The 26,757-nt window shown below is 37.0% G+C and overlaps 2 protein-coding genes across 3 annotated transcripts in view; both read right to left on the bottom strand.

Annotated features, from left to right (window-relative positions):
* CDK7 (cyclin dependent kinase 7) overlaps window positions 1-4,301 on the bottom strand; it is a 33,972-nt gene extending 29,671 nt beyond the window's left edge. Inside the window, exons 1-2 of one of the 2 annotated variants that reach the window (XM_031446373.2) lie at window positions 4,109-4,301; window positions 3,701-3,760 (exon numbers count right to left, since the gene is read on the bottom strand). In XM_031446373.2, the coding sequence (XP_031302233.1) occupies window positions 3,701-3,760; window positions 4,109-4,174 (126 nt within the window). In that variant the 5' untranslated portion in view covers window positions 4,175-4,301. The remainder of the gene's footprint in view (window positions 1-3,700; window positions 3,761-4,108) is intronic. The other variant, XM_010974954.3, reaches the window with a different exon arrangement.
* Window positions 4,302-4,885: 584 nt separating this feature from the next.
* KGD4 (alpha-ketoglutarate dehydrogenase subunit 4) lies at window positions 4,886-20,436 on the bottom strand. Its single transcript, XM_010974945.3, has 4 exons — window positions 20,310-20,436; window positions 10,335-10,398; window positions 9,016-9,200; window positions 4,886-8,478 (listed from the first exon to the last, which is right to left on the bottom strand). Exons 1-4 carry the CDS (start codon window positions 20,349-20,351, stop codon window positions 8,461-8,463), a joined length of 309 nt encoding a protein of 102 aa, XP_010973247.1. The 5' UTR covers window positions 20,352-20,436; the 3' UTR covers window positions 4,886-8,460.
* Window positions 20,437-26,757: the final 6,321 nt, after the last annotated feature.

Raw genomic sequence — 26,757 nt, 5'->3', positions numbered from 1 at the left:
TAAAACATGGTTAAAAATGCAATGAAAATAAACACAGATAGCATGTTCATGGCTAGGAAGACTCTATCATAAATATGTCAAATATGCCAATTCTCTGAATTTAATGCAACTAAATGTAAAAGTACAATAGCACTTTTCACAGACATTGACAAACGAATTCTAAACTCTACACAGAATAGTAAGGAGCTAAGAACACATAATTTAAAACATTACAACATTTTCTAAACATAATATAGACTAATTTCATGAAGCCATCTACTTCATCACCCAGATTCAACAATTACCAATATTTTGCCACACTTATTTCATTCATTCACCCTCTCCTTTTTGCTGGCTGAATTTTTTTTTTTTTAATTCCAGACTTCATGACATTTCACCCCTATATACTTAAGTAAGCATCTCTAAAACATGGACATTTTCTTACATAACCATAATGCCATTCTCATACCTAACTAAGAGGGATAAATGTCTCCCTTCCTGGGACTTCAATAGTAGTAATCCTTTGATGATAAGGCTCCCTTCCTGGGAACCAAGGCCATGCTGACTCACTGTGTTCATGCTGATCTGTCTGTTGCTTATCTGTCTTTTTCTTTTTTGAAACTTTGAAGGAATGTTCCCCCATCATGCCTGATGACCTTTCATCTGACAAGATATAAAGCTATGCTGAAAACCATACTTCTTCCAAACAGTTCCTCAGAGCCACCTGAACGACTGTCTCCCAGGCTACAATCCTCAGTTTGGCTCAAATAACACTCTCTTCTATTCTTAATACAGATTAGTTATTATTTCCATCAACAACGATATCTGCAAAGACTATTTCTGACAAGGATCAATATCTAGAATATTTAAAGAATTTCACAAAGTCAATAGGAAAGAAAAAAATTCAAACAACCTAACAGAAAAACACGTAGGAGAAAGTTTAATAAATCTAAGAAAAGATGACCAATCTCATAGAAAAATATTATTTGAAAAAAAATATATACCATTTTTGATCCATCTAACTGACAAATGTTGCAAAGTCTGACAATACAAAGATGGTGAGAGTGTGGCGGCAGTTAAAATGATCCAACCATTTTTAGCGAGCAATTTGACAATATCTGGTAATGCTGATGTTGTGTATTCTCTATGCAGCAACAATTTATAACTGGTTTCAACTACAGACACATTCTCTCGAGAAACTCATAAATGTATAGGGCTGTATTAGAAGAAAATATTAAAAAACAAAACAGCATAAATGTTTATCAGCCAGAGTTTGGACAGACTAACTTTAGTGTGGTCACATAACAGAATCTGATCATCAATAGCATAAATAAACCAGATCTACATGTGTCAATGTGGAAGATTTCAGAAATAACTGATTTAGAAAAACAAGTTGCAGAATATCATACACACACACACACACACGTATATATATGTTTATATAAAGAGTTTAAAAGTATACAATACTATACACTGTTGAGATACATAAAACAAATACTGAAAAATGAGAAATGCTTCAAAAGGACACCAATAGCGGATGGGTTAAATAAACTGGGAAACATAAATTCAATACAATCTTCTTAAAAGGATAAGATAGATCCTTTAAAAGATATTTTAAAAGTCCAAGATACAACAGATGAAAGAATACAGAACACACACACACAAAAAGAAAGAATACAGAACACATAGCTTATTATTCCTTCTTTATAAAATTAAACATGTCAGTAAATAAGTGGGAGTAGAAGTTAAGTGTTGGGAGGTGAAGTTGTACAAGTACTAAATCCTCAATGTTTACAGTAGGAAGTATAGATAATGTCTAAATCTGGGGAGGGAGACCACGCAAGAAAAAAATGACATAAGCATATTATCTTAAGAAATGGAGGTAAATACCAGAGGAAATAGTTTTAGAGTTGAAAATGATTGCAGGACTGCTCCAAGGATGACAACTAGGAGTGAGGAGACATGAATGGTTGGCTGATTGACTTAAAAAAAAAACAAAACTATTTTGAGAAATAATTTAGTTTGGTAGAAGGAGAAATATTTCTGGTTTTTTTTGAGGTAGAATTGATGTAGAACATGTAAGTTTCAGGTGTACCAGACAGCAATTCACAATTTTCAAAGGTTATATTCCATAAAACCACGAAGATGTACTATTTGAAATAAAAATGAAATGGAAAAGAATATTCCACTATGAGTCCCTTTCAAAGGGTAAAAGTCTATCACAGACAAATAGGATGGATTCTAAATCCCAGTTTACAATAAAAGCAAGCAAATCCATTAGGATTTTTAGAAGACTACAGAACTCTATACACCAACAGTTTGAAGAGATAGTATTAGTCAGTCAATACATTTTTAATGAGTGTTTCCAAATGTACAAGCCACAGTCCTAAATACAATTTGAGTGGTAATGAACAGAAAATAAACTCATAGATAAGAGGATTTTACATTTTGATATATGCTGTGAGGATAATAGAGAAAAACAACAAAGAATGCTAGGGAAGGAGAGAGGCATACCTGTTTTAGCATGACCAGCAAAAGCCTCAATGTGCAGGAGACATCTGAATGAGATCTAAATGATAAATAATCAGCCATACCAAGTTTTAGAGTAAAAATATATGCAGAAGGCAAAGCAAATGCAGTGATCTTGGGACTGGAATGAATTTAATGTATTCAAGGGACAGAAAGGTCAGTGTGGCTAGAATAAAGTGAACCAGGAGTAGAATCAAAAAGATAACTTTAGAAAGGATTAGAACAGTTAAGGGAGTTACCTATGGCCTTGGATTACAGAACATAAAGTGGAAAATGGTATGAGAGAAGCAAGAGAAAGTAAAAAAAAGATAAAAACAGCAGGAATAATTGTGAGGAAGAGAGGGTGTTAAGTAAATGAGGGGGATATGCTTCAAAAGAGTTAGGGATTTTGAAGGAGAAACAGATTCAAAGCAGCACCACGAACAATAGGAAGGTGGAGGTCACCTATGCCACCAACAGGACTCGACAGGTGAGAACAGCCTCTCCTGGAAACGTTACTGATTTCAGTAGTGTGGGAAAGGGCAATCAACCTGGTAGCAGGACACCTGGATCTAAATCCTGGCTCTACCAATTACTGTGTCATCTTGACAAGTCATCTAACCTCTCTTAGCCTCAGGAATCTCAAGTGTAAACAGGGATACTTTACCTACTTCACAAGGCTTTTATGACGGTTAAATGAAAAAATGTAGGTGAAAGTGCCTGGCATAAATAAAGTTAGCTAAATATGACCGAAGTTTCTTGAATGAATGCAAGTAGAAAAGCTACTTAAATCATTTTTTTAAAACGCACCAAATCATTGTCATTAACGCTGACGAAAGCCTTTCATAATAAATCTGTACTCAGAAAACACAGATATACAGAGAGTGGATGCAGGTGAGGCAGAAGTAGAGCCCTGGAAAGATCATGATATTAAGTAGTTCTGAGGACCCGACAAATGAGCAGTACTGGTCCTCTTCGCCAAGGTCTGCGTTGATACAGCTTCCTCTTCATTTCAATGAATGGCACAAAACACTAGCTCAACCCGAGTTCCATCTTAGAACACGAGACACTAATAAATTCTATTTTCTTTGAAAATGACATAAGTAATTCCTCACAAGCAGAGCACGGTCAAGACTAGTAAAACCGCCAGCCATTAAGCTCACACGTACAGACATCTTCAAGGAGACTCAAGAAAAAACAAACTGTAACTCACTTTCTTAATGGCGACAATTTGATTGGTGTTCTTGTCTCTGGCCTTGTAAACCGTGGCAAACTAGAGAGAAAAACAGAAATAACAAGTTTGTGAGAATTTTTTGTATTGTGTTTGTCTTACTTTTTTTTAGATTTGAGGAAACAAGGAACCCAGGGTTCTTGGAGCAAACTTGCGGCGGCTTCAAACGTGGTGGGGCCGTCCACGTCCCGTTCCAGACTATTCTTCGGACAGGGCCGCTCAGGCCTCTGTCCTACAGAGGGGCAGGGCAGCAGAGGCGTCTGGGCAGCCTCGCCCAAAGAGAACGAGTAGCGTGGCCCGTCGTCCACTGGTTCCACGAGAAAACCTGAGAGTGTGAGGCGGCCCGGCGCCCCCAGCTCAGGGCCCTCCAAGCCCCCACCCGAGCCTCACCTGTCCCTCCCCGAGGAAGTCCAGTTTTTCATAACGCTTTGCTCGCGACTTCACGTCCACAGCCATCCGTCGCGCGGAGCCCGACTCCAGCTGAAAGGGGCGACCTCCCAAGGCAGCAGGAATTTAAAGCTACCTTAAAGCCTCCAACAGCTACTTCCGTCCACTGAGGGCCGACGCTTCAGAAGCTCCGCCCCACTTCCGGGATAGGCGGGGACCCTGTTACGTCGGTCGGGCTAGAGCCCGCCCCAGGGAAGCTGCGCAAGGCAGGGCTCGCGGGCTGGTCGGCGCCGCGCCCCGCCCTATCACGTGACCTCTGGCTGGTACCGGAAGCGGGGTTTTTTCAGTGGTGGCTGTGTCACCTTGTGTTACTTTTTTAACTTTCAGACGGGTCGTCGTTCTGAAGCGATGTTCTCAGTTCGGTGTTTAATGGGTGTGTATTAGTGTGGAAAGCTTCGCCTTGTCTGTCATCTCGCTTTCTGGTTGTTGTTCAGGGGCGTCCTGTCACCAGGATTACTTTGGACGCCTAATCCGACAAGTTCAGGTCACTTAAACGAGTGCCCAGTTATTAAGGGCTGGTCAAGAGGCATTCTTAGTACTTTATGAAGAAACACGCCCAGGGAAACAAGTTCCAAGTCAAGTAGACAATTCTGTGCTGTGGAACAGATAGCTTGCCATCCGTTTTCTACTCTGAAAAGTGGAAGTAAGACCACATCACAGGTGGTTGCGAGGAGTAAATGAAACTTGCACAAATTTTAGACAGATTTCACACAAAACAAATTAAACACATTAAATCATTTATTTAACGAATATATATTGGGTGTTTACCACGTACCAGGCTCTGTCAAGGCTGAGAAATCAATCAGCAGGTAAAAAAAGATCCCTACCTTCCAATGGGAGGCAATAAACAAGTAACATATGCTATGATACATAGTGATAATTGCTACAGAGATAATAAAGCAGAGAAAGGGGAGACAGTAGGGTTTGTGGTTTTAAATACGGTGGTACTATAAGGAAATTACTGAAAAGCCACTGCAGAGTTTTGAGCAGACAAGTGATACGATCTGACTTAATGTTTTAAAAGGTTCCCTCTGGCTGTTGTGAGAGGCTACACTATAGACTTACATGGCAAGGAAAATCAAGAAGGCCAGTTTAAGATTTATTGCTGCAATCCAAATGTATTAGGTAGTATCAGTTTGGCTTCTAGTCAATAGGATTTGCTGACAGACTGGATATGGGTTGGGGTAGGGGAAAGGTAATTCTAAGGTTTTGAGCTGGAGCATTTGATGTTCCTAAAAGCTGAGAATCCTGATTTTCAGTTATGTTAAAGAAGGCAGCAGAATACAAGAGCTCATAAGTTAGCCAAGGTAATACAGTGTAAATGTTGAGTCCTAAGTCTGGATCTAGAATACCTGCCTATGAATACTGGTCCCACAAGTACTCACTCAATAGATTTATGATTTGAGAGTATTATTTAATCTTTCTGTTCCTAGTTTCCTCCTCTGCAATAAGGCCTACTCACTGGATTGCTGCAAGGCTTAAATGACTTCACACTTCAAAAACCCTTAGGATAGTGTCTGACAGTGTTCAGTTTATGTTAGCTATCACATAAAGCACTATTATTGGTCACCTTCCAGTTGTCACTACTTGGGTCTTTATCGAATTCTGATGCCTTCATTGAGCAAAATTCTCATACACTGCATTAAACACACCATCTACATACCACTTACACCTCTTAATTGTGGCAAGTCATACCTAATGATACAATGTCACATGATATAGATGAACGTTCCTTCTAAAAGACATCACTGTAACAATAATCTAACCTCACTTGTAGTGGCAATAAGCTAAACAGGGCTCTAAATTTGATAGGAAACCTGTGAGGCTTCAAGTTCCGAAGTGTGCCATGGTATATGAAGTGATAATCACATTATACCATGTTGCTGACAAGTAAATTCCTATTTTAGAACACTTTAAATAGGGTAACAAAGGCAACGTTTAAGTGTTATTCGGGGTTCATTAGGTCATTGTATATATAAAATACCATTCAGCACCTGTATAGCATTTCACAACCTACAGAGCACTTTCCCACATCAGTAATGAGTAGGCAGCTTCCAAGATGGCCCCAATGATTCTTGCCTTCTGGTATTAATGTACTTGTATAGTTTCCTCACACAATGAAACAGCCTATTCGGCATGACCAGTAGAATACAGCAGAAGTGAATGTGTGTACTTCTGAGTCTAGATCGTAAAGAGGCATTGCTGCTTCTGCTTGTATGCTGGGACCATTTGCTCTGGGGGAAGTCAGTCATGTTATGAATTCACTCAGGCAGCCCTCTGAAGAGGCCTATGTGGAGGGGAACTGAGGCCTCTGTCCTACAGCCAGCATCAACCTGGTGGATTGTCCAGCCCCAGGGAAGCCTTCAGATAACTGCAACCCCAGGTGGCATCTGATTGCAGCCTCATGAGAAACACTGAGCACAAGTGCCCAGCTGAGCTGCTCCAGAATTCCTGACCCAGAGAAAACATGAGCTATTAAGTGATTATGGTTGTTCTTAGCCACTAAGTTTTGGGGTGATTTGTTACAAAGTAATAGACAATACACCAATTTGATCCTGCCTACCACACTGTATAGCACTGGAAAGAAAACTGCAACTTGGACAAACTAAACAATTTGCTGACAGTTACAGATGTAAGTGTTTAATCCCTAAATAAAAATACAAGCTATTTACTCTAAGCCAAGCCCAAATTCTATGACACCATCTTCCTTAGGAACTCATCCAAGGATAGCAATTCCCACTAACATCCTTCTGTCATACTTCTACCTCACAAATTCCATACAAGTGATACATATTTTCATTGTAATACTTTCATGGCAGCACCTGTAGTAAAGGTGTCCCTCAGACAGTTCCAGTATTGGGGTTTCTAACTGCTGGCCTGCAGTATTACTCAAGCCACTCTTCATTACCTGAAACTCCTCTGTTTCTGAAAGCAAAAACCTTGCCTTGGGCTTCCTTTTACTGAAATGAGAAAGCTAAAGATAAAAAAGAGAATAGTACTAGCTTATAAGAAAATTTTCCAGATACATATTTTTAAATAATAAAAAAGAAATCATAAGTCCTATATTTCTCGTGAGTCACCAAAACAGCTTATTGCTAGCACCAAACTCCTATCTCACATTTGAGTTGGGGCAACGTCTATAGTAAGCCACAATACACAATTTACATGAAAAGCAGATCAACTCTGAATAGTTAAAAAAAAAAAAGTATAAAGATTAGCCCACTGGAAACTGGGTATATATAAAAATGTACTCAACAATTCTTCTCTATTGCTCATGAGTTAACCTTACTATTAGGGATGATTTCTTTAAGGCATATTCTAGAAATCATTAAAGGTATGGAAGAGAATTCATTTCACTTTGTGAGGCTTTACTTTCACAATAATACATACCCTTGGCACAGGAAGACCCTATTCAAAGTTCATTAATTGCCTTAAGAAGGTAAATGGTTAGGTTGATTTTATGAGGCTTTTAGACAATAAGTTTGAGAAAGTTTATGATTATCAGGATTTGTATACACAATCACAAAACAGTAAAATAAACCAAAGAACACGACTTTCTTAACATCCCTAAAAACATAATAAATTGCCATTTCTGGTCAAATGTTATTCCTATGCTGTATTCATTTTGATCTCTTATTTTCCACTTTATACTCTGACATTTTTTTCTGAACAATAAACTCAACATAGGGAGGTTGTGTTAACCCCCTAGTCTTAATACCACAGTCACCCGTTATACCATGCTATACTTTTATCATTTAGAGGAGGATATGCTTATTAAGCCAGTTATACTCCAGTAACTTTGTGAATGCAAATATGTTAAGAGGATTAAGAACAAATAATGGAGTCATTATTTCACTGATCCTCATCCAATTTCAGGAAAATCACTTCCAGAAAGCAGCAATTCTGCCTGATATACTCATTCCATGTCTAAATAGAAACTTGAAGAAAAGTAGAGATTATAGGAAACCTATGATAGTTCACTAGACATTGTGTGCTTTTAATAGTTCAACACTGGTAATACTTGATAATCAAGGGTAAATTAATAACATTTTAAAATGTATACTTTAATAAGTATAAAGTATATAAACAATCAGGCAAGCTTGTGCAGAAGCTGACCAAGACACATAAATTAGGAGATACAAGTGTCCATCTAAATCTTCTATACTTCTTTTTTTTTTTACACGATATTTATTAAAGTTGTTTAATTTATAATTTCTCATTTGTCATTTTGGAAGTCCTTTATTGTAAAGACTATTCTGTTGTCTGATGACAAACAGCAGCCACAGTCTCGGTGATTATTCTGGACCTCCACGCTGAAAAGGAAAAAATAAACAGTAAAATTAGGTGTTACATTTCTAAAGAAATGTCTTCATGGCCACTGTACAAATTTACAACAGTTTAAGCAAAACGACTGGTAGTTTTTAAAAACAATTTTAGATTTTTCATAGCTTTGGGGCACTCATGTCATTTTATAAAGAATTTCAGATCTGAAAGGGATTCAAGGTTGACCTAGATCAATGGTCCTCAAATTTCTTGGTCTTAGAAGTCCTTTACACTCTTAACAAATTGTTGAGGACTCTAAAGAGCTTTTTTCCCATGGGGTATATATATTTTGCTGTTTATTACCATACTATACATCTACACATATATACCTTCATGTACATTTATTTAGGGTTCAAACATGGTTTATTTCTCATAGTCCTATCCTATCCACCTGACCATCTCTGTCTTAGCTTTGGACACATCTTGATAAGACAGTGAGAAAAACATGTTAAATCAGCACGTGAAGCTCAAAAGCCAATAATGTTAAGGTGTTTTCCACAGTATTGTGATAAAGAGCAACAACATACTTGGATAAATTCCATTTCTTCTTGAGACACAAGTTTCCTTCTGTACTTCTGAGGTAATGTTTTTATCATCTCTGCAGTGTCTGGTGGGCCCTGATTCATCAGCCAGTCTGGTGATTTACTTCCCTTAGAATGCTGTGAAAGTGCAGAGTGAGATGGTAGTCCTGCCGATCTTAAAACTTCTGATACTGAAATGAAAAATTTAAAAAACTTATTAAAGGAATTGTTCAGTGTCTTAAAATACTATGTTGAGTTACCTATTATTGAATAATCAAGTTATTCTTAAAATGATCAGTATTATAATTCCAAGAGATAAGTATTACAGAATAACTTAGCTGGGAAGCTATATATAACTTCATAAAGTTCTTTTTAAAACAAATGAGGTAGTTTTAAGTGAATGAATTACTAAATTGAAGAAAAGGTTTCTAAAATAATGAAATTGCTAGATAGTGGAGTTCAATCCATACAGATAACCTACATTACTTAAATTATGTTATTTGGTAGAGTTTATGGTGATATCTTACAATGCAGAATACGAAAGTTGGTAAATGTAGATGAGATTCATTTTCTCATTGCCTTTATACTTGTTTGTCACCTCTATCTTAATTCTTCAAGAGCTATAATAAGTTAAAAATATCCATATAAAATTTGTCAAAATTCTCCCTGAATTAAAGGTCAAGTATTTTATAATAAAGATAGTGACAGAGGATCTGCTAAAAAGGAAGGCTCAGAGAAAAACAAAACTTGTTCAGTCTTCGATTACTTTATAGGCAATGATTGCTAATGTCTAAGGCAATCTGAGAAATGAATGAATAGATAAACGAGTAAATAAAAGGTTAACTGGGAGAGAAATAGAGGAATGGTTATTATTCCTAATAATCTCTGCAAATGTAAGCATAATTCTTCCAACAGATAGGAGAAAAGTAGAATAAAAATTCCCCTATATAAACTCAGTATCATTAAAAATTCAGAAATATCTACTGTTGAGTCTCTTCCTTTTTATTTTGTGTTTTGTGTGTGTGTTAGGGGAGTTAAATTGGTTTATTTATTTATTTATTTTAATGGAGGTACTGGAGACTGAACCCAGGACCTGGTGCATGCTAAGCACACGCTCTACCACTGAGCTATACCCTTCCCTGAGTTACTTCCTTTTTAAATGGAGGTAGTAAAAAGTTAGTTTCTACTTGCATGCAACCTAAAGTATCATTTTGATCTAAACTACAACAGTCTACCTGATTTTAAAATGAGAAATATTGTCTATAATATTCATGTATAAATCTATATGCACATTATTTTTCTAATCTAAATAAAGTATAACTTACCATTGGGTTTAGGATTGTCCCTTCTGTCAGGGAACCTTATCAATGGAGTATGTGGCTTGACTACCTAAAGGAAAAATAAAATGCATGAAAAAGAAATGAAGCTCTAAAATCACTTCACTAATTACATAAGAAATAATCTACTGAAGCTCACAAGCAGACACCTTTGTTAAAATAACTTCGTACTTGACAACAACTTTAAGTTTTACTATTTTACTATTCCCAACCAGGAAAGTTAGTTTATGAACTGCTAACCTATTTATCTTATCTGCTATTCGTAATAACTTCGTACCTATACATCACAAGACATTTTACTGTACTGCCAACTGACCTCCAAAGAACCCTGTGAGGGAACATTTCTGCACTGTTGGTGGGAATACAGTTTGGTGCAGCCAATATGGAAAACAGTATGGAGATTCCTCAAAAAACTAAAAACAGACTTAACATGTAATCCAGCAATCCTACTCCTGGGCATATATCCAGAGGGAACTCTAATTTGAAAAGATACATGCACCCCAATGTTCACAACAGCACTATATACAACAGCCAAGACATGGAAACAAACTAAATGTCCATTGATAGATGACTGGATAAAGAAGTTGTGGTATATTTATACAGTGGACTATTACCCAGCCATAAAAAAGAATGAAAAAATGCCATTTGTGTCAACATGGATGGACCTGTTGAAGATTATCATTCTAAGTGAAGTAAGCCAGAACGAGAAAGAAAAAATACCATGATATTACTCATATGTGGAATCTAAAAAAAGAAAAAAGAAGACACTAATGAACTTATCTACAAAACAGGAACAGAATTATAGACATAGTATACAATCTTATGATTACCTGGGGGAAAGGGAGTGGGAAGGGATAAATTGGGAGAGATTTACAAATATTACTAGTATATACAAAATAGATAAATAATAAGTTTCTTCTGTATAGCACAGAGAAGTATATTCAATATCTTATAGTAACTATAATGAAAAAGAATATGAAAACGAATATATGTATGCATATATATGACTGAAACATTATGCTGTACACGAGAAACTGACACATTGTAAACTGACTGTACTTCAACTAAAAAACAAAAAAAAAAACCCAAAAAAAACCGCTATGAATATGACATGGACTTTATGTTGCAAAACTTCTAAATTGCCCTGCTGATTGATAAGAATTGGAAGTTTCCTGACTTGTACTGAGTGTTGTTTCACTACTATGTTAATACCTGGCAGTTTAGGTTAAAAAGCATATTGAAAATTAGGTAATGAAAAAAATACTTTTTCTGACAGAAAAGTGATACATGTTCTCTGTAAAAAATCTGGGAAAAAATCAAAAAGCACAAAGAAGAAAAGACTATCTGTAAGCCCCAAACCCCCAGATGTTTTAGATTTAAAAATCTGATAGCCCTTTAGTCTCTTTCCTATACCCAAGGAAATACATGATTTTAGAATACTGCTTTTAAGAACAGATATTTGAGGAGTATTAATGTTTTATCTCTAAAATTCCAGATTTATACTATAGAGGATCTTAAGTGGAACTTTCAGTAGGAAATCTTTCGAATATACAATGTTGAGACCAATAAACTGAGCACTATTTTCAATGAAAGTAATCTGTAAGTGGCTGTGTCTAGTGAGATTGAAGCTTGTGTTTATCTGCAATATATCTGTATATCTGTACTACACATTATACATTTTACATGAGTACAGAAGTACACAGGCTTGTGAGGACTGGCCTGAAAACTAACCACTATGATTCTGCTGCTGTGAGAAAATGCTGGAAGATAGTTGTCTCCCTAAACAGAAAAGCATGGCCAAGTCTTTCACGTTAAAAAAACAAAACTTCTCACTCCCTCTAGTAACTGTTTTCACAGCCAAGCTTTCTGAAAGAGTGTTCTATCCATCCTACAGTCCTAAGTTTTTCAGATGTTCAGCTTCCAGCTCGCATTTGGCACTCAAGAGGAACATGATGATCTGGGCTCTCCGGACCTCTCAAGCCTCATTCCCCACCACTGTACCATTTACTCCAGCTATTCTGAAGTACTTCTCATTTTCCTATCTCATCCTGCCAGTTCCATCCACATTTAATCTACAGCTTGTGCGCTCTGCCAGGGGATCTCTCCTGAGTCCTACCCCATTTCCATGTCTCTGCTTTCACCTGATTGCTTATCTTTTAAAACAGCTAAAATGTCGGTCCTCTCTAAGAAGCTCCCGATTCCTAAATCTGATTTTAAAACTCCTCCTGTGTTTCCACAGCATCCTTAACACCTTAAGAATACTGTGTAGAGAACAGATAAATGAGCCAATGATTACAGGAGGACAAAGCTTCTAGAAAGGCAGAGTTGGAAAATTAAGCACTTCTGCAGCAGTGCCTAGTACATAGTAAATGCTCAGTAAACATCTGCCAAATAAGTGAATGACCTTTTCTAAAAAGTTAGGACTAACTATATAGGCATGTAAGTATGTATACATACACTTAGACAAATGTACATACACCAGAGAGAAAGAACTCATTTCAACATTGCTTTTGTACCCTTCAAAATATTATGTAATGTGCCCATATACATTCCCACAGTTTCGTGTCCCCCCTTTTTTAACAGAAAATTTTAAAAATACATAAAAGAGAGTACTAAAATAAACCCTGATAAACACATTAAACAACTTCAACAGTAATACAGTCAATCTTACTTCATCAACCGCTCCATTAACCAAATCCAATCATCTCATCTCACCTATTAATACCAACTACATATATCACTAACAGAAAAGGATTTTTGTTAAGCCATAATCAAAGTAATTTTTCACACTTAACAAGATAAAAATAATTCTTGAATATATTTAATACTTAGCTTATGCTCAAATGTTCCTGTCCCAAAACTGTCTTTTTAAAATTCTAAATATAAAGAGAAGTGAGTAGCAGTCCACCAGCTGAGTGGCTTACAACTAAGAAGAAAAAAGGAGCTAATCCAAATAACATTCATAGTGCTTGGACTATATACTTTCAGTCTAAAGGCAAAAAAAAAAAAAAAAAAAGTGAAATACAGAGAAATCTTGAACTTTTTACTTAGTAGGCTGGTTTTATAGATACAGCTATTCTGAAATCATTTTGTATATACTGTAGGACTGAGCAGATGATTACATATATGCATTGATGATTGGTGGGGCCAGGGATTTCCCTGTGAGAAAGAACGTACAAATGTGGGATGGGGGAAGGCAAGGAAAAATGCTGCAGTGTTAAGACTGGAATCTGAGGGGAAAAAAAAAAAAGATTGGAATCTGAGGGAATTCATGATAAATGCCAAGTTTATTCAGTCAGCCCCTGTTAATTTGGGTTGTTAATTTGTTTCCAGTCTTTCTTCTATTAAAATAATAGAGTCAATATCCTTGTACTATTCTTATCTTTGCCAGTGTATCTCTGAGAGATCTCCAGAAAAAATACTGCTAGGTCAAAAAAGAAAAACATAATTTTGAGGGGTATTGCCAGATTTTCCCTTCATAGGGGTTATACTATTTTGTATTCCTCTAGCAACCAAGCCTAGTCCTCCACGGCCTTCCCAACACATGTGATCCAACCTGTACATCTTAAATAAAATCAAATTGATGAAATATGTTACCTCTACGTAGTTTAATTTTCCTTTCTCTTATTATAAGTAACACTGCCTATCTTTTCAAATGGTTAAGAGACATTTTTATTTCTTTACCTGTGAATATGTTTACAATTCTTACTCATTTTTCTGTACTTACAAGTTTTTGTATATAATGGCTATTAACCCTTTGTCTGCTGCATTTTTTATCCATTTAAAAAAATTTGGATATATTATTTTCTGATGAGTAAGTTTTTTTTTTTTCTCCTTTTTAGTGCAGTCCAAATTATCAAGCTTCCCCCTTATTGTTCCTATGTCATAGTTGGGAAAAGTTTTCCCCACTCCCAGGTTATAGAGAAATTTATGTTTTCATTTGGTAGTTGTATGGTTTCATTTCTTTTAACTTTTTATTTTGAAATAATCATGGATTCACAGGACCTTGCAAAAAACCTCAGGGAGGTCTGTGTGCCCTTCATTCAGTTTCCCACCATGGTACCATCTTGCACAACTATAATACAGTATCAAAACCAGGAAACTAACAATAGTACAGTCTACACAGAGCATTTAGATTTGATCAGTTTTATATGCACTCTTTTGTACATGTATAAAGTTCTTTGCAATTTTGGTTTCATTTTCTCCAGTAAGATATTAGATCCATTTGAAATTTACCGTTGTATAAGATGTGAGCAGTGGGTCTTATTTAATCTTTTTCCAAAAGGCTATCCAGTTGTACTTATTAAAAAGTTCATTTCCTCTGATTTAAGATGCTACCTTTTATCATATGCTCAATTTCCAGAGCAGCATTTGCTAACACTTCCAATACAATGTTAAACAATAATGGAAATATCGGGCGTCCTTATATTGTTCTCGGTTTTACTAAGGGAGTCATGTCAAAGAATTTTCTATCAATTCCTATTTGACTGTTTTTTAAAAAGAATGGGTTATAGGCTTTTGTCAGATGTCCTTTCTGCTTTCTTTTGGTTTTCTTTGTTCTTTTTCTCACTTATATAGAGTTGGATATTTATTTATTTAGAGTTGGATACTTACATTAAATTAATTTATTTTAACTTTTATTAAGATAGGTATTTGATATGAATTTTGCTCTGATTACTGCTTTAGCTGTAGTGTTTTTATTATTATTTTTGGTACATTTTACACTTTCATTTTGTATTTTCCCTTTAACCCAAGCATTAACAGAATTTTAAAAAATACACAGAGACAGAAGGGCCAGTTTATTTTTTACTTTTGTTATTAATTTTTATTGCATGTTAAGAGGGAGGGTATAGCTCAAGTGGTAGAATGCATGCTTAGCATGCCCAGGGTACTGGGTTCAATCCCCAGTACCGCTTCTAAAAATAAATAAATGAATGAATAAACCTAATTACACCTCCCCCCACAAAATTTTTCCATTGCATCTTAGAGAATGTTGTTTTATTTGTATTTTTTTGAATGTACTGATGTTTTCTTTAGAGCCTAATATGTTATTAATTTTCACAAATGTTTCATATGCATTTGAAAAGTGGATAATTATTATAAAGGTGCAAGTACATAGTGATTATCTGCAAGATCATTCTTACTATGTTCTTTAGGTCTTCTAAATCCTTAACAATTTTTTATCTACTAACCTATTGTCAAAAGGTATATTGACTTCTCTAAGAATTTTTTTTTCTATTTCTCCTTGCATCTCCTATAGTTTGTTTTATGAAATAAGTTGCTGAGTAATTCAGTACAAAATCAATAATTATTATATCTTAACTGTGAAATGTAGCTTTTAACATTGTAAAGTGTCCTCTGTCTTTTTAAGAGCTTTTTGATTTGAATTCTACCTTATTTGATAACAAGATTGTAACTCCTTTTATATTTGCATTGGTCTGACATATCTTCACCTATCCTTTCACCATTGTTAAATACTTTTTTTTTTTTTTTGAGCAGTTTTAGGTTGACAGCAAAATTGAGCAGAAAGCACAGAGTTCTCATATACCCACTGGGCACCCTCCCCACTTACCGCCCCCTCCCCCTCCAGACTTCCTCACTATCAACATCTCCTCCCATCAGGATTCTCTATGTTACAATTAATGAAACTATATTGACATGTCATTATCAAAGTTTTACATTAGAGTTCATTCTTGGTATTGTACATTCTATGGGTTTTGACAAATGTACAATGATGTATCCACTATTACAGCATCTTCTGTGCTCTGCCTACTCATCCCTTCTTTCCCCCAGTCTCTGGCAACCACTGATTTGTTTACTGTCTCCAAAGTTTTGCTTTTTCCAGAATGTCATTACAGATGGAACCATACAGTATGTAGCCTTTTCAGATTGGCTTCTTTCATTTAGTAACATGCATGTACATTTCCTCCATGTCTTCTCATGGCTTGGAGCTTATTTCTTTTTAGTGTTGAATAATATTACATTGCCTGATGTACCATAGTTTATTTATTCATTCACCTACTAAAACACATCTTGGCTGCTTCCAAGTTTTGGCAGTTATAAATAAAGCTGCTATAAACATCCATGTGCAGGTTTTTGTTTGGATATCAGTTTTCAACTCAGTTGGTTAATACCAAAGAGTGCAATTATTCAACCATATAGTAAAAAGTATGTTTAGTTTTGTAAGAAACTGCCAAACTGACTTCCAAAGTGGCTATACCATTTTGCACTCCCAACAGCAGTGAATGAGTTCCCGTTGCTCCACATCCTTGTTGGCATTTGGTGGTGTCAGTATTTCAGCCATTCTAATAAGTATGTAGAGATGTCTGACTTTTGTCTTAATATGCAATTCCCTAATGACTATGATGTTCCTTTTCATGTGCTTCTTTGTTATCTATACATCTTCTTTGTTGAGGTGTTTGTTCAGCTCTTTTGCTAATTTTTTAAATCAGGCTGTTTTCCTATTGTTGACTTTTAAGAGTTCTTTGTATATCCTGACTAACAGTCCTTTATTAGGAATGTTTTTAGCAAATATTTTCTCCCATTCTGTGGTTTCTCTCCTCATTCTCTTGACACTGTCTTTTGCAGACCAAACGTTTTCAATTTTAATGACATCCAGTTTATCAATTATTTCTTTCATGGATTGTGCCACTGGTGTTATATTTAAAAAGTCACTGCCAACCCCAAGATCATCTAAATTTTCTTCTATGTTACCTGCTGGAAATTTTATAGTTCTCCATTTTACATATAGTTCTATGATCTATTTTGAGTTAATTTTTTGTGACAAGTATAAGGTCTGTGTCTAGATTAATTTTTTGCAAGTGGATGTCCAATTGTTCCAGCATCATTTTTGAATGCTAAAAATTTTTTAAATATTTTCCATTGGCTTAATATGCAAATATCTGTATCCTTTGTTTTTCTACAGGATACACAGTTAAAATGTCAAGCTACTGGAATCTGGAGATTATTTTATTTTTATTTTTATTGATGTATAGTCAGTTTACAATGTTTTGTTAATTTCTGGTGTACAGCATAGTTTTTCAGTCCAGCACCACTTATTAAAAAGACTATCTTTTTTACACTGTATTGCCTTTGCTCCTTTGTCAAAGATCAGTTGACCACCCTTTTATTTCTACCTTTCTAAGTCTCTTAGACAGTTTTAGCTGTGCCTCTTATATATAACACAGCACTGACTAGTCATTTTTTGCCCAATATGAGAATAATTTTTAAAAAAGGGTTAGGTCATTTACATTTATAGATATAACTCACAGGTTTGGTATATTTCTGTCATATTATTTAAATATAAATTCCCTTGTCATATGACCTTTTCCTTTATTTTCATTTGTGGGTTTGTTGTTGTTGTTGTTGTTGTTGTTGTTTTATTTAGAAAGATTTGTATTTTTGTGTAATATTTATGTTCATGTTGCTACTGAGTTCAGAGCTGTAACACCCCTAAATCTTTTTTTTTTTTTTAATTTTACTGAGGTGGAGGTAATTAGGTTTACTTATTTATTTTTAGAGTCAGTACTGGGGATTGAACCCAGGACCTTATGCATGCTAGGCATGTGCTCTAGCACTTGAGCTATATCCTCCCCTCTATGTACCATCCCTAAATCTTAACCTAACATCTAATCTCAACTATAACCAACCTGTACCTCTCTTCTATTACTTCCCACAATCAGTTTCATCAAGTTCTTCATTTCCTTGATCATTCTGTTTTCCCCTAGTCATTGGTTCCATCCTGACTTGACTTCCTTTCTTATCTAGCCTAGAACCCATAGTCCATTCAACATCCTCTTAGGACTCTCAACTTCCTTACTGGTTATTTTCACCTCACCTGCAAATCTCAAACCCTGAATTAATCCAACCACCCATCTTCTTCCCCTGCGTCTTCTGCAGCTAAATGATTTCCTAAATGACTATCTCCTTTCTACTCTTGCATCATCCCAAACATATCAAATATACACTGCTTGGCATTCAGTAGGCATTTAATGAATACTTATAACTTACTCTTCTAAAATTTTGAATACCTTATAGTCCAGCCAAATTTCTCTACTTAATGGTGACACCATGCTTTGTGAATTGCCATCAGTTTGTGTCAGTCTGTTGAAATACTCTTTCTTCAAGGTATGGATCCACAGTTAAGTTCTAAGCTCTGTGGAGGTACCATGTCTTGTCTTTTTGGCACTGCAGTCCCAGCCCTGAGTATAGGCCTGGCACAGAAGTACTCATTTTGCTAATGGTAATGTGTAATTATTCTATAATATCAGCACATGCTGCTTTGTATTATGAATTTGTATACAAATCTTTGTAGCTCTGTTAGGAGACAGACCATTCCTTATTGTATACCTCACAGTATTTTTTTTAACATCAGTAGTTAGTTCTTTACTGTTGCTGTGTACTATTCCATTTTAACAAATCAACCACGATTTGTTTATCCTGCTAATGGACATTTAGTTATTTTCTGGTTTGGGGTTATTATGAATAAAGCAACTATGAATGTTTTTATACAGTGTTTTCATAGGTATATGCACTTATTTCTCTGGGGTACAAGCCTATTAGCAGAACTGCTAGGATGTGGGGCAGGTATGTTTAACCAGTACTGGAGACCAACAAAAGTTTTCCAAAGTGGCGGTACCATTTTACACACCTACTAGCAATACATGAGAGTTTTAAGTGCTTCATGTTCTCATCATCACTTGGTACTGTCAGTCTTTTTCATTTTAATAATGTTGGTGGGTACAGTAGTACTTCTTGGTTTTAATTGGTATTTTCCTGGCAAGTAATAATGCTGAGCATCTTTTCACAAGCTTATTGCTCATGTGGACCTCTTCCTTTGTGCAATATAAAGTTTTTTTTTTTTTTACCGATTTTAAAAGTTGGGCTATACATTACAGATATATATGACTATTTATTATGGATACCAGTCCTTTGACAGATGTTCTCCTGTCCTTACAGTGTCTTTAATTAGTTAACACTGAGTAACTGCCCACTGAATAAGTGAGGATTATTCGATGCAATGGGAGCAAAGACTGGGATGTAGGATTAGCCTTCAGAGTGAAACAACTTTAAGAACTTTTAAAAGATGTACTTGTGCAAAGGGAAATGCAGTTCTCATATCAAAGGCAGAAGCTAATCATACAATAACATAATTTTAGAGTTGAAAAAGATCATATAAAGCACGCACAAAAAGTGGACGTTGTGGCCCTTTGTATACCAATTTTACCTCTCCTATTTAAGCTACAGACCACAGCTGGAGAAGCAAATACAAAAGCTATCAGGAGTTGTAACTGATGTGTGGACTAACAATAAAGTTCCTCTAGCACGAATCTAAACTCGGGGTAAAGCTTAGGAAATCAACACTAAGACACATATTACAGATAAACTTAAAATATATCTTTTTTCTATTCCCCACCCCCCAGCCTGTAACCAGACGCTTGGATTAGTGGGGGAGAACCCGCCCTGGGCGAGGACGCAGCCCGCGGGGGCCAGTTCTCCGGCCGTTCCCAAGACCTTGAAGGGACACTGGGTCAGATGCAGGGTTCCCTTCCTTTCACTCACCGCTACCGCCTTCCTTCCGATTGGCTGATCCGCGACAACACAGCCACTACTAGTCGCCGATTGGCCAGGCTATTGCCTGGGGAGCCTAACCCACAGACGCCTAAGAGGGCTTAACGAGGTGCTGGTGTAGGGCAGTCCAGGGACTTCGAAGTACCTGCGTGCCTAACTCCTGAGATGCACTGCCGCGGCCTGGCTCGAACCCTCAGCTCCGGTCCCCGGCTCACTGCGCGACCCAACCAGCTCAAGTCCAATTCTCACATACACCCCCAGGCGCCGCTGCTAGCCCTACCCAGGGCCGCGGTCACAGCGCAGCCTCCGCCACCGCGTTTCCTCCCCAGCGCCATTGGTATAGTCAGCACCATCCCTACCGGCCACGCCGCGGAAGAGACCGAATTTCCTTACCTGAACGACCCTGCTAGCAGACGCCATCTTGCTGCCCATCATGACCCTCGAGAAGGGGCAGCTTCCGGGGCGCTAGCGGGCAGCGGCTATAACGGGAGTCCTTGGGCGGCTGGGGGCGGGCCTAGCCTGTGACGTCACGGGGAGGAGCGAGCGGTTAGGAGGGTCCCGCCTCCACCGTGGAGCTAACCCCACCCACGAGAGCCTGACCCCGCCCCGCCCCTCCTCTGCCTAGGAACGACCCACGTGTTTCCCATTATTTCATTTTGCAGAGGAAGGTTTGTGATAACTGGATTTATTTTTGCTCTTCAGCCTATGCGTGATCTAGGACCATTTCCTCTCCGGATAGTTTTTAATTTCAGTGTAGTCCAAAATGTAATCTGAAACCAAATAGGTAATATAAACTCTTGGAGCTTCCTAAAACAAGCAAGCTTGTTAAAATTTAGGAGTAAGCATCAAGCTCAGAAAGAATGGTAAGTTTCGGTTCTATACAAGACCACCTCATATTCCCTTGCTTATTAGCATTGCTTGATTTGGTATTCTGTTTGCTTTCTCTGCCACTAGTCCTGATATGAAACTGCTGCCTGCTTCAAGTTTGAGAGAACTCAAAAATTGAAGCTTTTTGTTTTTTAAAACACGAGTCATCCATATCATTACCCCAAGTTAAATTAAATTCTATAGTAAATATTAATGTTTACAGTGTTAAAAACTTTACTACACAATATGTTGCAGCCACTAAACTTTGTAGGTAATGTAGACTTACGCTGTTGTAAATAGAGTGACAAATTTGTTTTGATGATCTAGCTCAGTGGTTTCTAAATCTAGGAGAGTTACTGAGCCTAAAAATGGGCCCTGCTAATTCAGAATGTCTGTGGAGGACATCAGAAATCTATTTTTCTCAAAAGCTTTTAAAGCTTGTTTTAGCAGCAAATATTCTAAAATCAGATTGATAAAGTGTTATGGAAATGACAGGCCAGCAAGAAACAAGCACCACTCAGAGGGCTGGAGTACTCAGATTTATTACGCTGGCAGGCTCAGAGGGGCTTCTGCTCCAAAGCTCTGAGCACCTCCAAGACGTGTGCATGAGGTTTTATAAGGTTAATTACAAGATTGGGGTATTCGGCCAATAGGCACGGAACAGCTTTAGCAGCATCATTATCACAAAAGTAGAGGCAGGGAGGCAGCAAACCAACATTTCAAGGCCAGATATGTCTCTTTGAAAATCCATCTGGCTAGCAAAAAACAGACAGGGAATCAGCAAACCGACACTAATTAACTTAGATTTATGAGTTAGCCCAGCAGAACTTAGATCAGTAATCCGACACTTGTTACACTTAGATTTGTGAGTTAGCTTGTTAGCCCAGCCCGGCTTTTCCTTCACAAAAGTGGTTAGATGGGCAAAGCATATGAACAGGAAGATTACAGAAAAGAAACACAACTGGCCCTTGAAACTTAAAAGACAGCCAACTTATTCTAAGAAAAATTTACACTACACTGAAACACTATTTTTAATCCATCAAACTGGCCAACTGACATAATTTGGACAGTATGCTCTGGGGAAGCTGTAGGGAAAGAGGCACTAAATGGATATCGTTGGTAGAAGTACAAGATGGTACTCAAAAAAGTTATATACTGAATGATTCCAACAATATAACATTCTTGAAAAGGCAAAACTATAAAGCCAGTAAAAATATCAGTGGTTGCCAGGGAGAGAGAGACAAATAGACAGAGCACAGGGGATTTTTAGGACAGTGAAACTATTCTGTATGATACTGTAATGGTGTACACATGTCATACATTTGTCAAAATCCATAGAATATACAACCTTTGGGTGATAACAAATGTACCACTCTAGTGGAGGATGGTGATAGTGGGGGAGGTTGTGCATGTGTAGGACAGTAGGTATATGAGAACTCTGTACTTGGTGCTCAGTTTTGCTGTGAACCTAAAATTGCTCTAAAAAATAAAGTGTATTAATTTTTTAAAAAATCACCATTGCTGAAACCAGGTAGACTAATGTATTCTTATAAGTTCAAAAGTGGTGACCTATAGTTGATAACACTGTATTGTATAATTGAAATTTGCTGAGAGTAGAACTTAAATGTTCTCACCAAAAAGAAAAAAAAAAGGTAAATATGTATGGTGTTGGATGTGTTAACTGGATTGTGGGAATATTTTCATAATGTACATATGTATCAAATTATCATTATAAACTTTAAATATTTTACAATTTTATTTGCCAATGACCTCAGTAAAGCTGGGGAGGGGTTCAATCCCCAGTACCTCCATTAAAATAATTTAATAAATAAACTTTCCAAGTCCTCTAATACTGAGAAGTCTCCTGGGAATAACTAATGATAAATTCAGAAAATGTCAAATGCAGCACAGATCATTGGTCATGTTGGCATGAAGTTTGTTTTGGGGAGCCCTACAGGAAAATGCTCTTTTCTCTACTTGTGAATTTATTTGTAAGTGTTGGCATTCATAGTCCTTCACAGAATTTTCATCCAGGCTTCTTGTGGATTAGTTCTCTCTAGGATAAAGACAATAAAAGTAGCTGAAACTGGGGCAGCAAACTGCCTCAATCCCTAAATCTTATTTTCCTGCTGCTCAATTTCAGTCAGCCTCCTGTCATTAGATCATTTGATTACCCATCTCATGTTGATCTCATGATTTTTGTCTCATAAACCAAAAAATGTTGTCCACCACCCAGTCCTACAAAGATCAAGTCGTTAGCCACCGCAGTTGCTGACCTACAGTACACCCTCAGAGGCAGGATGAAGAACAGGAGGAGGCACTCTGTGTTTTGAGAGAACAGACAAAACAGGCCCTTAGATAGGTAGATATATTTCAGGAAAAATTTTTATGAACCTAGAATCTTGCATCTTCTCTATCTTAGGAAAGCACTAAAATTGTTTTGTTTTGTTTTGTTTTTAAACATTTTTTTTGAGTTATAGTCATTTTACAATGTTGTGTCAAATTCCAGTGTAGAGCACAAGTTTTCAGTTGTACATGTACATATATTCATTGTCGCATTTTTTTCGCTGTGAGCTACCACAAGATCTTGTATATATTTCCCTGTGCTATACAGTATAATCTTGTTATCTATTCTACATATGCCTGTCAATATCTACAAAGTTTGAACTCCCAGTCTATCCCTTCCCACTCCTCTCCCCCTTGGCAACCACAAGTTTGTATTCTCTATGAGTCTGCTTCTGTTTTGTATTTATGTTTTTGTTTTGCTTTTTTTAGATTCCACATATGAGTGATCTCATATGGTATTTTTCTTTCTCTTTCTGGCTTACTTCACTTAGAATGACATTCTCCAGGAACATCCATGTTGCTGCAAATGGCGTTGTCATTTTTATGGCTGAATAGTATTCCATTGTATAAATATACATCTTCTTTATCCAGTCATCTGTTGAGGGACATTTAGGCTGTTTCCATGTCTTGGCTATTGTAACTAGTGCTGCTAAGAACATTGGGATGCAGGTGTCTTTTTGAAGTAGGGTTCCTTCTGGATATATGCCCAGGAGCGGGATTCCTGGGTCATATAGTAAGTCTACTCCTAGTCTTTTGAGGAATCTGCATACTTTTTTCCACAGTGGCTGCACCAAACTGCATTCCCACCAGCAGTGTAGGAGGGTTCCCTTTTCTCCACAGCCTCTCCAGCATTTGTCATTTGTGGACTTTTGAATGATGGTCATTCTGACTTGGTGTGAGGTGACACCACATTGTAGTTTTGACTTGCATTTCTCAGACAATTAATGATACTGAGCATTTTTCCATGAGGAAAGCACTAAAATTGTTAACATATCTGTTCTTCTTGACTAGCAGTAACCTTCTACAGAGACATATGCTGCATTGCACATACTTCTTAGTCAAAATCACATATATACTGGCCTATCCCCCTACCTCTTTGGAGCAGTTCCTCTGCTGAGTTGCTGTCTCCTGGGATAGTCCTCAGTTAAGACACTGAATAAAACTCAAATCACAACTCTTATGTGGTGCATTTTTCTTTCAGTCAACAGTCTATATGCTGAATGCTATTATTTGGCCATTTTAATGGAACTGTGTAGCACATCATCTGATTCTGCCTCTTATGTTGTGCTTCTTAATGTCCCTATCTTACCTAGCCTTTAATTTCTTTCTTTTCCCACGTACCTTGTTCTTGACACTGGCTGTAGATCTGTTAGGCAAAACTCAGCATGCTTGACAGCCTCCTGATCCGATGGAGTACAAAGTACCTAGCACAACTTGTGGATTTTCTTGATAAAAAAATTTAAAACTATATTTAGTAAGGCAGATAGATATAAATTCTACTTTACAGGAGTACATAGGTGAAACAAGCTACATAAACTACTAAGAAACAATCAGACAATTCAGAATAGGGAACTTTCTACGGGGCAACTGGTTTCTTCAAGTCAATGACTGTAAGAGGTTGGGGTGGTGGACATATAATCTGTTGCAGATACTCAATTCAGTTCCACTATAGATCTTCCTCAATTTATGGTTGGGTTATGTCCCAATAAACTGATCCTAAGTTGAAAATGTCCTACCTAAATTGAAATGCATCCTACCAAACATCACAGCTTAGGCTAGCCTACCTTAAATATGCTCAGAACAATTACATTAGCCTACAGTTTGACAAAATCATCTAACACAAAGCCTATTTTATAATAAAGTGTTGAATATCTCATGTAGCTTATTGAATACTGTACTGAAAGTGAAAAAGAGAATGGCTGTTAAGCATATTGGTTGTTTGCCCCTGTGATCATGAGGTTGACAGATGTAGCTCACTGCTGTAGCGCAGCATCACGAGAGTAATGGTACCCCAGGAAAAGATCAAAATTCAAAACTTGAAGAATGGTTCATTGAATGTATATAGTTTTCACACCATAGAGTTGAAAAATCCCAAGTTGAACCATCATAAGCAGGGGACCATAAGCAGGCAGAAAGCAGCCATAGATGATAGGTAAACCTATGGGTGTGGCTTTGTTTCAATAAAACTTTATTTACAAAAATAGACAGCTGGCAAGACATAATTTGATATGATGAAATAACCAACTAAACAGCCATCACCAAGACCACCAACATTTTGGAGAAAAATATATTAACTAAAGCACCACTAGCCTGGGTTTTAAAAGACTGACTGGTTGAGATGTTAAAAGATCTCTGGGTCCTCAACTGAGAAAGCTGCTCAGATGGGCATACTCTGTAATGCCCTCTTCAGATACGGCCAGAGTTAGTAACAGACAGGGAGAACCTCCCAAAGGGCAGTGAAGAACCACAGATGAAAAAGGGCTTCCAGAGAGCAGTACAAGAGCCTACTCCAAAGGTGTTCCCTGTCTCTTAGGAAGGGGCACCTCCTATCATTTGCCAAGCAATATTTCAGAACTGCTACAGTCCTTGTCCACTATTGTTTGCTGGCTGTGTAAAGCAACATAACTTGTGTTTTCAGTTCATAGTTCTCCAGATCAGGAAGAGCCACAACTGGACTAGTGTTAAGACTATTTAAAACTGCTGTGACTGGATGACATTGTTAGCTTATTTTCCTTGGGGAGAGGTACATCTTTTACATGCAGAAAGGAAGTTAATATTCAAGACCAAGGTAGGAGGCTGTGGCAGACTATATTCTTTTCAGCAAGTATCCATTTTCCTTCCCCTACTCTGAAACTCAACACTTCCCAGCTGTAGAAGTATACTTTCCTGTCTCAGTGATGTTGAGCTTGGTCAGTGGAACCTGGGTGGAAATAATGTACACCTCTTCCAAGTAGAAACTTTAAATGTACTTGTATAATTTGACTTGCCCTCATAAGCCATGAGCATGGGTTTCAGATAGTGGCTGCTCCCTCAGCCTGGGTCATAGAATGATCAACCAAACCAGGAATCCAACAGAGAAATGTTTTTTTTACAAGCCACAGAGATTTGGGGTTGTTATTCAGCATGATTTCCAAGAAAGCTAACGAATACAATTTCTCTCTCAGAGCTAGGCTGTAAGAGGGAACACAACGGAATAATAAAATCTCAGGAAAACGCAAAAAGTTTTTCTGAGGATGGTGACAACACATTGAGTTGAGATACACTAATCAAGTATGCATCTATGATTTATTTAATGCTGTACTTTGGATCAGGAAGGCATTTTCCAGAATGTTTTTTTGTAAGAAAAATATAGCTTGTTTTACAATTTATGTAGACAATTTCCAAGAATATAGTGTGGCAAAAAGAATAACTATACATAAAACAAAAAACTACACATAAATTATGGTTTATCAAAACAAATGAAACAAAACTATAAATATTCCAAAGAAAGATGCTTAGAATTAAAATTCAGGCAAATCTCTGTATTTGTTATTGATCTAAAGAACAGATTTCAAATGCTTATCCACTGCGGTGCATCTTTTCAAGTTTAAAGTCCTTCTTAAAAGAACGTTGAAAATATTACGTTGTC

The sequence above is a fragment of the Camelus dromedarius genome, chromosome 3 (assembly GCF_036321535.1).
Source record: "Camelus dromedarius isolate mCamDro1 chromosome 3, mCamDro1.pat, whole genome shotgun sequence".
Taxonomy (NCBI): Eukaryota; Metazoa; Chordata; class Mammalia; order Artiodactyla; family Camelidae; genus Camelus; species Camelus dromedarius.
The sequence above is the reverse complement of the archived record's forward strand: the minus strand, read 5'-3'. Positions and strand labels throughout refer to the sequence as shown.

Coding starts and splice junctions, on each gene's coding strand:
- KGD4 (XM_010974945.3), bottom strand. CDS start 20,351: ATGATGGGCAGCAAGATGGCGTCTGCTAGCAGGGTCGTTCAG. Junction 10,399..20,309: donor CTGCTAGCAGGGTCGTTCAG/GTAAGGAAATTC, acceptor TTTTTCCTTTAG/GTAGTCAAGCCACATACTCC. Junction 9,201..10,334: donor GGACAATCCTAAACCCAATG/GTAAGTTATACT, acceptor TTTTCATTTCAG/TATCAGAAGTTTTAAGATCG.